The sequence below is a fragment of the Pogona vitticeps genome, chromosome 6 (genome assembly GCF_051106095.1).
Source record: "Pogona vitticeps strain Pit_001003342236 chromosome 6, PviZW2.1, whole genome shotgun sequence".
Classification (NCBI taxonomy): Eukaryota; Metazoa; Chordata; class Lepidosauria; order Squamata; family Agamidae; genus Pogona; species Pogona vitticeps.
Genome location: NC_135788.1, coordinates 28,673,205 through 28,687,294, shown reverse-complemented (window position 1 = coordinate 28,687,294; position 14,090 = coordinate 28,673,205). Strand labels below are relative to the sequence as shown.

Here is a 14,090-nt window from a genome sequence, read left to right as displayed (position 1 = left end):
TTGGCTCTTTTCAGAGTGGCCAACCCCTTCCTCAGATAGGACAGAGGTTGCTTTTAGAAGTAAAATTAAGAACTTTTTGTATATGTTTTGATAGTTTATCTATAAGATGGTCTTGATTTTTTTCTAGTTAAAGCAATTTTAAGAGAAGTTTATGTTCCAAGTTGTGAACCAATCACAATCATAAATCTTATATTGGTTTTATTTGTTATTCACTTTATCGTATTGGTTACTATGTGTTTGTTTACTCTACTTGATTAACAAAAACAGGAAAATATGCCCATTCATTTTTTTAACAACTCTACTTAAACAAAACTGCAATATGCACTTGCTGACTAGTCAGCTAATACCCCTGTATAACATGCAGCTTCTCTGCTCCCCCCCCCCTTTGGTAAGGAGCATAATTCTTTACCAAAAGAGCCAAGAACTTTATGTGCAACATAATGGCACTTACATACACAAAGAATATTTGGCATTTTGGCCATGATACAAACTCTTCTAATACTAGATTTCTTCACTGGTGCCCTCTCATTCAATATCACAGTTCCTAATGGTTCTTGAACCCTAGTGTTCTAATAATAAAACTTTTCAAGCACTTTTCATTTTGACAAAAGGGGTATTTTGCATACAAAGGCTGAGTTCTGGCTGCTTAGCATAGTAAGTCACAATGAAAGTAAGCCACTGAATCAAGGAAACATCCAAAGAGATAACTTGAGAAGAACAAGCCTTGCTGAGGAAAAATCAGCACGGCTTCTGTAAACCTTTTAGAATTCTTTGAAAAGGTCAACTGGTGTGTGGATGCGGGTGAATCAGTGGTTATTGTCTATCTGGATTTTCAGAAGGCTTTTGACATGGTCTTTCACCAAAGGCTGCTGAGAAAACTCTGAGGTCAGGGGATAAGAGAACAGGTCCTCTGGATTGAGAATTGGTTGAGAACCAGGAAACAGAGAGTAGGTGTCAATGGGCAATTTTCACAATGGAGAGAGGCGAAAAGTGGTGTGTCCCAGGGATCTGTCCTCAGACCAGTGTTTTTCAACCTGTTCATAAATGAACTGGAGACAAGGATAAGCAGTGAGGTGGCCAAGTCTGCAGATGACATGAAACCTTTTTGGGTGGTGAAGACCAGAAGGGATTGTGAAGAGTTCCAGAAGTATATCTCCAAACTGAGAGAATGGGCAGCAAAATGGCAAATGTGTTTCAATATAGGAAAATGTAAAGTAATGCACATTGGGGCAAAAAAAAAAAATCCAAAACTTTAGTTATCAGTTAATGGGTTCTGAGCTGTCCATGACGGATCAGGAAAGAGATCTTGGTATGCTGGTGGACAGCTCGATAAAAGTGCCAACCCAGTGTGCGGTGGCAGTGAAGAAGGCAAATTCCATGTTAGGTATCATTAAAAGGGGGATTAAAAATAAAACAGCCAACACTGTAATGCCATTGTACAAAATGCTGCTAAGGCCACACCTGTAGTATTGCGTACAGTTCTGGTCGCTGCACCTCAGAAAAGACATACTGGAACTGGAAAAGGTGCAGAAGAGAGTGACTAAAATGATGACTGGGCTAGGGCACCTCCCTTATGAGGAAAGGCTACAGTGTTGGGGCTCTTTAGACTAGAGAAAAGGTGCCAGATGGGGGACATGATGATGTATAAAATTATGCAGGGGATGGATAAAGTTGATAAGGAGAAGCTCTTTTCCTTCTCACACAATACTAGAAGCAGGGGACATCTACTTAAATTGAGTGTTGGGAGAGTGAGAAAAGACAAAATAAATTATTTCTTTACCCAGTGTGTTGTTAGTCTGTGGAACTCCTTGCCAAAGGATGTGGTGATGGCATCTGGCCTAGATGCCTTTAAAAGAGGATTGGACAGATTTCTGGAGGAAAAGTCCATCACAGTTTATAAGCCATGATGGGGATGTACAATCTCCAGGCTTAGAAGGAAGGTATCTCCAAATGCCAGATGCAGGGGAGGGGTATCAGGAGATAGCTATCTAGTTTTCTCGGGTGCTGCAAGAGGCATCTGGTGGGGCAACTCTGCGATACAGGGAGCTGGACTAGATGGGCCCTTGGTCTGATCCAGCAGGGCTCTTCTTGTGTTCTTATGTAACTCCCTAAGTCTCTGCTGATTCAATGGTGCCCATTCTCGTTGCAATTTACTGTGCTAAGCAATAGGATTTCAAGAATTACATTGCTTACTGATAGTTGCACATATCGGTTGATAATAATCCTCCTTGTTATATAAAATATTGCATAAAATATCTCAAATGCTAAATATTTCACATTTCAAATTCACATTGTAAAACAAAGACAGAGAATGGAAGGCTATTGCAGTGTTGCCTCAACAACAGTTGCATCTATGCCATTAGTATGCTTTAAGCACAATAATGGAAGTTTTAGAGCTTGGAAAGTTGCTTTAAAAAGTAATTAGTAGCAGTTATAGTTTTACATAAACACACTGACAGACACTTATTATTATAGCTGCAGTTTAAAAAATTAACGCTCAATTTTCTCCACTTCTCAAAAACACCTAAAGGAGAGCATAAGGCAACAGTACAAGGCATGGTATGAGCCAGCACTTGACTCCTTATTTCTCTTGCACTGTTTAGTGTAACTGCACACCTATTACTATAAAACTAACCAAGAAGTTTATGTTTATATTACAAAAGTAAACTTATTTTTTTGCCAACTGTAAGAACAGATTGTTCTGTATGTAAATTCGCTGAGTGAAGTTATCAATGCATTCACACTAACAGACTTACGCCTACAAAGAACCATCTGTGCACATATACAGATCCACTACTGTAACTGCACAAAGACCACAAACTAGAATTACGTTACATAGTTTTACCTCCATTATTGGAACAAACAAATTACAATTAATTAGACTTAACTAGTTATTTGAAACTTATAATTCCCAAGCTTGGAAATGTTTCCCTATGAATGTGCAACACAGCTGAATGCCTCTCCAACTGTCTCCTGCCATTAATTTCACAGTCTTCTCCATAGCAATGAACTCCCAAGCCTGGAAAAAAGACAAGTTAATTCACTGTTCTTAAGGCTCTTGAATGAACAGCAAAAGTGATCTAAATATTGTTAACTCTGGTATGATCCATTTGCTGTGTGTTTTGTTTTGAAAGCCTGAGCAATTTTTGCAACACTTAGTTGGAATGTTGACCAAGAGTAGGAAACACATAATCCATGTGTGCCCCCTCACCAGCAGTCATTTCTCTATTACTGGGTCTCTGCTGGCACTGAAGGTTCAGCCACTGCCCAAATCCTAGTGATTCTTTTGGAAAATAGTGGCATGTGGGCAGCAGGCACAAAAGAATCTTGCTCCACAAAAGAATCTTGCTCCCACAGTTCTGGGATGTACCTGTAGCAACTTTCTTCCCAGATCTCAATGTACACTTTGGAGTACATGAGACAATGGTGCATAATTCCCAGCTAAAGTTTATAAAACATGATGCCATATCATAATGCTGTTAAAGTGATTAGGTGATTCAGTGAAGGCGCCATCATCAGCAGGCTCTGAAGTGACACAAACTATACAGACACATAAGTACACATCTTTGGGGTACAGGGAATTACATCCAGTTGAAGAAACTGAGCTCATGGTTACAAGTGTGCTTTGGGACTTGGCCTGCTTTAGAGGTAGGACTGGACTAGTTAATTGGATACCAATTCTTGCAAGTGATTTATCAAATGGCAGGAATTCGGTAACAGCTGCTACATATGCATTTTAGACCAACCATGAATCTCAAAATGACCTCAATGTAAGGTTCAAGGCACTTTTTGAAGACTAACAGTGTCTTACAATCTTAAGACAAAAATCTCAAGGTTTACCTAAGCAAAGAAGACAAGGACTATGAGCTTGTGTAAGTTCTTTCTTTTCGTTCCTTGCAAAAGGCTCCTTTCTACTATAAAATGCAGCTGTTTGTACTGATAATAAAACCTGTCCAAGTTGAGTATAACTGTTCTTTAGCTCCACACTACATTCCATATATAATTTCATTAAGACTCTGAACTTACAGAGTACATATACATCACTGTAATGCAAAATCGTTAGAATTATCATAAAAGTTCTTTTAAGTATTCATGCTAATGTCAATGTATATGTATATGCGCACAACAGATACTAATTTTACATGTTTTAACAGTTACCTGATACTTGTTTTTCATTCCAGCCACTTCACCCTATATTTAACACATAAGGTATTTTGCAGTTAGTAGAAGTAAAAAGCAGAGGGTAAGATCCAGTTAAGCATTGATTATTGTGGAAGAGAGGTTAAGTACACACTTCATTAGCTCCAAGCAAAACATAAAGCCCCTAAAGTTGTGGAGGATTACTTGAAAGAATAATAGGAAGAGAATAAATCCTCCATCCTAATATACTTTATAATTTATGCAAGAAAAAATGAAGACTCTTCTTTCTCAACCTATATGAGAATAAGGTAGACGTGAACAAAGGAAGCGGTATTTTTGTCAAAAGTCAAATGCCAAAGACTAAATAAAAGCTAGGTGTTGCTGTGGTACACAACTAAATACTTGGCTGGTGTATGTGAAGATGACAACAGGCTTCCCTTGGCCAGGAAAGAAAAGAATAGTACCGGTAAGTAAATATTTTCCTTGTGAGGGTACCTATATTGGCTACTACTCAACATGCACACCTAGTAGGTTTCTATATCTTAATTAAAATGTTGATTCCTCTTAGATGTTCCATTAACAGGATAAATCAGGAACACTAAGGGTTCCGTCAAATGGCATCATTCCACAAAGTACAGTATTTCTACTATTTACCGAAACATTACTTTAATCCTTGAGTACATATCAAATCCAACAATATAATTCCACTTGTTCAAGCCCTTGTGGAAAGAGCTACCCAAGCAGTCTCACAACACATTACAAATTGATCATATTGCATTGTGCCAGTTTTCTTAGACTTGCACAACCACTAACAAAATATTGATACTTTCTGCAGTTTTTCTTCTACCATAATGCTGGACACAACCCTATTAACAATACTTGTGGAAAGTGAGAATCTTCAACAGAGAATTTTAACTAAGTAATTATGTATTTGGGACAAGTAATATCATTAACTACACAAACCCTACAACAATACTTTCTCTTTATATTCCAGGACATGACTCATTTTTTAAAATGATTAATGTCCTGTGATATTTTTCTATGGTTCTTCTACGGTTACAAATATTCTTAGCAGTCTTCCAACATGGGAAAATTTGGGAAAAATCTGAGTCACTGGAGAAATATCCAGTTTTTACATCCAGTTCTATTACATGAGTGTTATAAAAATGCACAAAGCAAAAATAGCTTCAGATTCCCTATCTCAGACTTTTGTCTGCTTCACATTTCCGATATAACTTGTTGATATAAGTACATACAAAAATAAGAATCTGGAATGGATCCCATAGGGAAAAATGGTAATGCTATATAGCTATTTATTTTATTTATTTATTTTATTTATTTTTGGACTTATATACCGCCCCATAGTGCTACAAGCACTCTCCGGGCGGTTTTTTTTACAATTTCATTATACAGGCTACACATTGCCCCCCCAGCAAGCTGGGTACTCATTTTACCGACCTTGGAAGGATGGAAGGCTGAGTCAACCTTGAGCCGGCTACCTGGGATTTGAACCCCAGGTCGTGAGCAGTTTTAGCTGCAGTACAGCGTTTTAACCACTGCGCCATGAGGCTTCCTTCCTATGATAGTCTGTCACCATGCAAACTTCTCTATCTGGGACAAGTCAGAATACAGTGGTGCCTCGCTTAACGGGCGCCTCAATTAACGACGAATCTGCATAGCGACAAATTTTTTGCGATAGCTTTTGTGATCGCACTGCAATGATTTAGATAGGGAAAAATCGCTTTGTGATTATCGGTACCCTATTTCGAATACCGATCATTGCATAGCGATGATTTCCCAACAGCTGATCGCGGTTCCAAAATGGCCACTGGGTTGAAAAAATGGCCGCCCGCTGTGTTTTCGCCCGGATTCCTCGCTTACCGGGCAGCGAAAATGGCGGCCATATGGAGGATTTTCGCTTAAAGGTGAGTTTACAGACCATAGGAATGCATTGAAGGGGTTTCAATGCATTCCTATGGGCTTTTTAAAACCACACAGTGACGAAATCGCTTTGCAGCGATTTTTGCTGCATGGATTATCGTCGCTATGCGGGGCACCACTGTACTGAAAATGATTCATGCACCTTTTCCCAGGTACCTGGTTGTCATCATCCAGCTCTTTGTACAGTAGAAAAGAGACCATTTCAAAATAAGTGACTGAAGTGAATGCAGTGTTGCCTCATCAACTCATTCTGTGGACAGATGGGGGACATTTGTGCTATTCATATTTCTCATGAGAAGTATATTTACATTAATTCCACGGCTTCCTTGCCATGTGGTACTCAAAGCAACATAATTTGTTCCTCTTTTCCAACATCATCACCATCTTCTTTTGTAATATGTATCAATAGAATATAGTATAACTCATTATATCCAGCATACCAGCACAACTCTGGGGACCAAGAACATGCTTCAGAACTCCCCAATCTAATAAGCAGGATGCTTCATTCCTCAGTTGTCCTCACTGATGCATGAAGCTGGCAGAAACTAGAACATACTAAAGTGTCCACATACATGGCTTTACTAAAAAGTGTGTCTTCGGGGTGGCTGGAATGGGTCATTTCCTCCACTCAGTTTTGTCCTGATTGTACACTTTAGCATCTGCCCCACAACTCATGAGTCACCTCTCTGGACAAGTGAAGTGACTAAGTACTGCTCCTTTGAATTGGCAGTCTTTACGCCATGATGATGTCTGAACTATTTACTGATTATTTATTTAATTTCTATACTGCCCCATTAGTGCAACGCACTATTCTGGGTGGTTTACAACAAGCTAAAACATATATCAGTGCAACACAAATAATCAATAAAAATATGACAATTAAACTAAATGACAATTGAACTGACAATTGAACTAAATACTTTCAGCTGAACAAATAATCACATAACCTAGGAAAAGTAGAATATATTTGACAAATGCATTCTATTCCAATATTAAGTTCCATCACTTGGTCTTCTGGTGCAACTACAGCCTTAGGCCAGGGTTACATTCATTTAAGTCTAGGATGTTAAATCTTCTGCTGCAGCATAGGAGAGCTAATGCAACTGGCTTCTGCAACTAAAAAGTTGTGTTAAACAAGTTGTGTTGGGTTTAGCTTGGCAATAATAGAAAGAAGTTCTATCTAATGCCCATCTTTGTTAATTGGGCTTCACCTGAACAGGGAAGATATTTAGGGCACATTACCAAGAAATCTGTAGCTTTCAGAAAAAAATGAGGTGCCTGCTCTGAATTAATATGAGATCTTTTCTTGGAATATTCTCACTTTTACAACATTAAATTGGGTAGAGAATACACCTCTTCCACAGAACCCCACTTTCTCTCTTCACTGTTTTTCCATTATTTTCCTGTGTGCACCTAAGAGAAACATGGATCCTGCCTTATTGTTAAGATATATCAGAGTATGGAAAGTTACTTCCTGATATGAAAACTAAATATGTAGTTCAATTCAGGAAGATTATTTTTGAACTTTTAACAGAATAACAAACACTATTGATATGAAAGCATGATATCTGAATACACTCACAATATGTTTTCTAGAATTCTACCTTTTAACCGTCTTGTGAAATATATGGTGTGTTGAGTAGCTCCATAGTGGCAAAATATGGTTGGGCAGACAATTGGCATTTTGTGAGTTTAAAAGGTTTGCACAGCTAAGTGTTTTCAACTTAGACTGCAACTGTGAAGCATAATCATATAAACTATAATAATCCAAATATGGCAAAGCCCTTATAAAACAAATAGTATAAAATATGAAAACATCGAATTAAAACTATTTTAAGACATTGATCAATGTAATATGTAGTCTATTGATTCATAATATTGCAGTATTTAATCTATTTAGTGTGAATGTTATAATACTTAATCTACCCATTTCCTGTCACAGCTCAACACTCTAAGCATTATACTACCAAAATAATCAAATGTGTACTTAGACTTTACTAAAGGAATCTATGCCATATGTATATTGCATTTGTCAATACTAAGCAGGAAGTAAAATCTTTTACATATGCTTTTTTGGCATAAAAATGAATGCAAAACTCTAACTGAACTCTTGTTCACGCAGCTACACCATGTAAACTTGTTGCTATCATTGGTCACAGGGATTTTTCAGAAAAAACATGTTTTCAATTCCCCCGAAGCTCCTGTAGGATCCCTTTCATTGTGGGGAAGCTGTTGGGGGTCAATGGCATGATGGGAAGTCTTTGATTTCCAAAATTCATCTTCCATCCATCCTGATTTGTTTTAATCTGAACACTGCTACTATCCTTTCCTGCTGACTTTGCACAATTGCAAGCTGAAAGGTCTCAGAAGGACCATACTGCTTGGGATTTAATTTTCCTCTCAGCAAAACATATATTTATATGTATATATGTGTATTTGTTCTTTGTTAAAGTTTCACAAATGGAACTAGGTATCAATGTGTATGTGTGTGTTCTACTACAGTGAACTGTGGCATTAATGACTGAAGGAGAGGGGCAATCCCTAATTATTGGCCAGAATCTTATCAAAGTGAAACATTAATACAATGGATGGAGCGTGAGTTGTCTAACTTTTTTGCTTCCGGCATAAAGACTTCCCCACAAGGTGAAATTCTGCTTTTGTACTGATAATGCTCAACTGCTACCCAACTGGATTCTTCCCATTGAGCATACCTAAGCTGCTTTGACTTAGATTTATCAGAATCCCTGGTCCTTCAAAGAACAGTAGCTATTGGGGGTGGGGCGGGGAAGAAAGCTTCTTTTTGCAAGTTCCCTTCCCTACACATTTACCTGGATCAAATCATAAAAGTTAGCAACTTTGTAAAAACAGGTTACTCTTTCATTTGAAAGAAAATAGGAAAATTCATAGAAGTAACTGTATTCAGCTTTCGTATTATATTAAAGAAAGCCATTTCCTCCCTCCCCACTCAAGTTGTTGAGACGAGAAAGCTTGTCAGACCTCTATGATACATATCACCTATTCCGTAAAAGTAACCAGCAAAGACGATGCTGCCCTTGTGCCCTGAAGCAAAGTCACTGTCATTATTTGACAGCTATGGTAATATAAGAATATGTTACATTGGTAGGGAAATAGCACGACAAGATTGCAGGATGGCTGCATAGTGTATCACGAACAAAAATTAACTACTTTATATTAGAAAGTCATGTATGTTAATTGTCTTTACTGCATTCATATAAAAACATTTGTCCTAGTGAGAAAAATCACATAGCTGTTAGCTCTACCAAAATATGAGCAACAATCAACGTACCATTAATAAGGAATATCAGAGCACAGACTACATACACAAGGGCCACTAATATTGCTAAAGAATATAATTACTTTCCTGCTTTTAGGAAAAAAAGCATTTCAATAGGGCAGCCTGAGGTTATTTTCGATATATAATATACAGAATATTATCTATTAGCTGAATATATTACTCTAAAATTTATATAAATATACGTTTAATTTTTTTCTTGAATGACCGAAGAACAGTACACATTTCAATTCACAAGGAAATTACATACAACACTATTTAAATAATATTGTTGTTTATATACTACATACAATATTTGTGAATTTATACTGAGTTGAGGCTGGTGTTTAAAAAATGAAAGAAGATACACTTGCTTTCCCTTATTAATTTGCATCTGAAATTGGGAGTTGCCAAATCTGATTTCTCTGTTGGAAAGAAGAATCTTGTTTTTGCAACTAATCATAAGGCAATGCTATTTCACTGTTCACCTAAATGGAACTGGCTAAGATTCAGCAGTGTACAGAAGCTGAAGGAACTGGCAACTGAACGCTGCAATATATTCCTAGTCAAAGAGTTCATCAGTTGGGGCACATTTCCTACCATACTATTCCAAAAAACCTTTCTTTGGAACCACTTCATTTGCTATGTGCGCATGTCAATAAGTTTATATTAAGGCCATAATCAGAGAAGTGCCAGAAATACAGAAGGTTACCTGCATAGTGCCGTTTTTGCTTTCTCACACAAACTCAAGGGGCTAGTAATCAGTTCACAGCAGTGACCCACAATAGAATGGGAAAGAGTTGTGCCATCTGCAGTGAGAAAGACGGCCAGATGCAGAGTTCCCTCCCCAATCCCATAGATGGCTTCCCCCCCCAGTACACTTTGTGTGTTTCTGTGATATTGGCATTTTCTGGACTGAGCCCAGGTATCTACAAAATTCACAAGCAGTGATAAGATATTAAACATAACCTCTTCTAACTGCCTTGTAAAACAAACATCACTATGTGTTGGGAAAACAAGTATCTCCTGAAGCAAGGTGTTGTTCAGCTGGATGGATTCAGACACTGTGACTAAAATATTAGCTTCAACTGAGAAACCCTGATGTAACTAAACAGAGCCACAAGGAGTCCTCATAAGACAATTTTTCTGATAGTATTTGCTCATTCAAATGTCATTAAACTGCACCATGCTGAAAACAATGCAAGTTAATCAATCAATCTAAGATTCTGTCATACCAAAACCTGCTGTTTCCAACTAGTAAAGTGGTTGCCAAAATGTTCTCAGTAACTAGCATACCATTTTCATTCATGGTAAAGAGAAAATGTTTTAGTTTAAAGGGCAGCCTGGAATTCTACATCCAATTTAATTGTCAAAAAAATAACACATTTCTTTTGAGTGGTTTGAAAAATGTAAGTATCCTAGCCACTATTGGTGGCAATGTTTGATTTTATTTTATGCAAAGTTTCTTCCTAAGGATGTATGGTTTCATTAATAACTAAGTTTGCAGCACATGGCTTACTCTTCAATGTGTATAGAAAAAATGTGACTAAAGAAAACCTTGTGAATTTTCTACAGCTACACATTTATATACATTTACAAAATGGCTCATTTAGCAACATACTGATGAATTCTCTTGGCATACATACTGTTTTGAAACCACAGCATAAATAACCTGTCTAATATTTATCAGTGTGTATATGGATTTTAAAAAATCAAATATAACAGCAATAACAGACAATATTCATAAATTTACAGTTAAACTTCCAGTGTCTCTTTATTTGTCTCTAAAGATTAGCATAAAACAGACCCAACTGTAAACTGAAATATATGAGCTACAGGTGTTTGTACTGAAAATAATTAATCAGATCAGCAGTGAGATCTGATTCAGAGTATATTCCAAACATATCACAATTAAGCCAGAAAAATGTAAGACATTCTGCAGCTAAACTGATCAGAATATAGCAAAGCTTATAAAAACACACGAATAAAATATTTAAGGAATATTAAACACTACTTTATAAAGCAATTAACTTTGTGGCTTCAAACTAGTAAGATGCAACAGAATAGAGAAACTCCTTTTAATTAAAACACACATCCCAACAAATTCAATATGTCCTTCTGTGAATCAGTTTCTAAAATATTCACTTCCTCTGCATTTTTTAAAGATGTCTTAAACTTACTTTTGAGGAAGTAGAATCACACTCTTGACAAATCCACCCATAGCCAGTTTGTTTGGGAGACTTTTTCAAAGGAGGGTCCAAGCAACCAAAATGATAGCAGAGCCTGCACTCATCACACCTGCATTAGAAACATGTGCATTTCATTAATACAACATAACACACCTGTAATATTAAAACATGGACATCAGCACAATTTGAGTATAACAATTCCTGAATTGTGGTTTTATTAAGAATTTCATACAGTGGTACTTTGGTTTACGAACGCCTTGGTTAACGTAATTTTCTGTTTACGAAGGAAAATCCATTGAAAATAATGCCTCGGTTTACGTTTTATTTTTTCACTGTACGAAGCAGGTTTCCCCAGGATGCATTGTGCCTGGAGGTTTATAGTGCTGCCCCCATTCCTATGGCAATCCGTGTTTCGGTTTACAATTTTTTTTGCATTTTGTAACGTCCTGGAGAACTCATTAAATTCCTAAACTGAGGTACGCCTGTAGTAGCTAAAATCTTGCATGCAACTGCACATCATACTCTTGTTCAATAAATGTTTGTAAAGATGGGAAATAATATTTTTGTGTACATCTGACTATGCATTTAGAGGAGTAACATGGACACAATACAGCCTGAGTCAACTGCAGTGTTCGCTATTAACATACTTAACTATAATGGCAAATTGATATTGACGGCAGTCTACAAATGGAGTGTTTTAAAAATAATATAAATAAAACATGCCACCCTGATTATACCAACTGAATGTGCAAAACATTATGGCATCAGTTGACAGGGATTATGACCAACCATGTGGCTGCTGCAGCATTCATGCTGCTATAGGCTTCCTATTGGCATCTGACTGGCCATTGTGTGAACAGAAAGCTAGACTAGATAGGCCTCTGCTATCAGCACAGATCTTATGTTCTTACATGTATATTACAATACACATGGATAATGAACAATAGGATAAGTATTTCCATCTCTGTTTTGCATTAGTAATTTAGTAGCAGTCCCTAAACTTTTAAATAAACATTTGTCAATAAATATAATCCAGATTTGGTTAGTTTTTTTAGTAGATACACCGAAACCACCAAACGTGAGTTAGTCAAGACTAAATGAAGCACCAATAATTTCAATGAGTACATGGTAAGTATAAGATAAGTATGGATCCATCCAAGAATCTGTACTCTTAAATTTGTACTCTTTCTATGTTTTTAGACCTGAATACGACATTGGATATTTTCCAGTCCAACTTCAACAAACCAAACCTAAATACCTATATTCTGAATAGTTGTTCTGACTCTGAAAATACATTTTACAGGGTCATAGAATAATGGAGTTGGAAGGGGGCTATAAGGCCATCAGGTTCAATCCCCTGCACAATGAACCAAAATTAGAATTTATCTATAGAAGCAGAATTCCCTATACTGCTTATTTTTTATTTCCTTTCCTTTTCTTTTTGTCAAACACTATAATATGCTTACTTTAGGGATTCCATGGTGCTCACAAACTGACATCCAAGCAAACATGCACTAATCAATGCAAAATTCGCATTAGAATACAAGATAGTGATTAAAATTAAAAGTACATTGACAATAATTTAGTGCTAAGAGAATTCACAATTTCAGTCCATTCTTAGTGTGCAAATAAGTCTTTGCTGTGATCCTTTGCATGTGCACTCCTGAGAATTGTAGCAAATAATTATTTGCAGGTTTTTAAAAGTACAGAAAGGAATTTTCTTATTCTAAGCAACAGGATACAAGCCAGTGAGTCCTTAATTTTGTTAAAAAACTGAAGTTTATGTGGTTTGTTTTTTCATGCTTACAAATATTATGAGAGCACTCTAATTATTTCTCATTTTGAGAAGAAATTAATGAAAAAGTGCTATCAAAAAGATGCCTAGAGAATAAATGGCCCACAGGCGAGTCAAGAAAGGGTCATACTGTCAAAGGGTTAGTAGTCTAATGATAAACACAATCTGCCTATCCATCTGCAAGTAAATGTGCCCCTTCATATCTGATATCTGCTTTTAAAATAAAATAAAAGGGTCAAGGAAAACTCCCCCCTCCGCCCCAGTTGTGGTGATTCCTGAGGCAGAAAAGAGGTATATGTATTGTATATGGGCCTAGATTACTGGTTCCACAATGAGAGATATGTCTCTCAGGGATGTGTGAAGATATTCCAGGGGAAATGGAAAGGTAAGGTAGCATGAGTTGCATAAGGGAAAAATATTAATTTAAATTTCTGTGACATACATCATTACAAGAGTTTAGTTTTTTTCCAGAAAATTGTTTGTGCTTTTAAAAATATAATTTGTATTATTTTCTTTCATTTATTTCTAATTTTAAAATTATGAATTGATTTTTTTTTTTGTTAAAAGGGGGCTGGATATTGGTAAAGGTGAGTGAGGAGGTGTGAGGATTTCTCAAAAATAAAAAGGGGGACATGATGCTAAAACACTCTAGAACTTCAGTCTAAATTTACCAAATAGTCCTCTAGCACAGGAATCCTCCTTCCTCAGATAAATGGAAAACACTAGGAAAAAC

The 14,090-nt window shown here is 36.7% G+C and overlaps 1 protein-coding gene across 7 annotated transcripts in view; it reads right to left on the bottom strand.

The window, feature by feature from the left end:
* The window catches only part of PHF14 (PHD finger protein 14), a 177,095-nt gene that overhangs the window by 55,437 nt on the left and 107,568 nt on the right, over positions 1-14,090 (bottom strand). For 4 of the 7 annotated variants that reach the window (XR_012088290.2, XM_020781667.3, XM_020781673.3 and 1 more), the window contains exons 17-18: positions 11,554-11,671; positions 4,159-4,191 (exon numbers count right to left, since the gene is read on the bottom strand). Coding sequence is in view for 6 of the 7 variants with exons in the window: in XM_020781667.3 (XP_020637326.3) it covers positions 4,159-4,191; positions 11,554-11,671 (151 nt within the window). In the remaining variant the exon portion in view is untranslated. Of the gene's footprint in view, positions 1-957; positions 3,020-4,158; positions 4,192-11,553; positions 11,672-14,090 lie in introns of those variants that run through there. The other 3 variants (XM_020781680.3, XM_020781710.3, XM_073003236.2) reach the window with 2 other exon arrangements.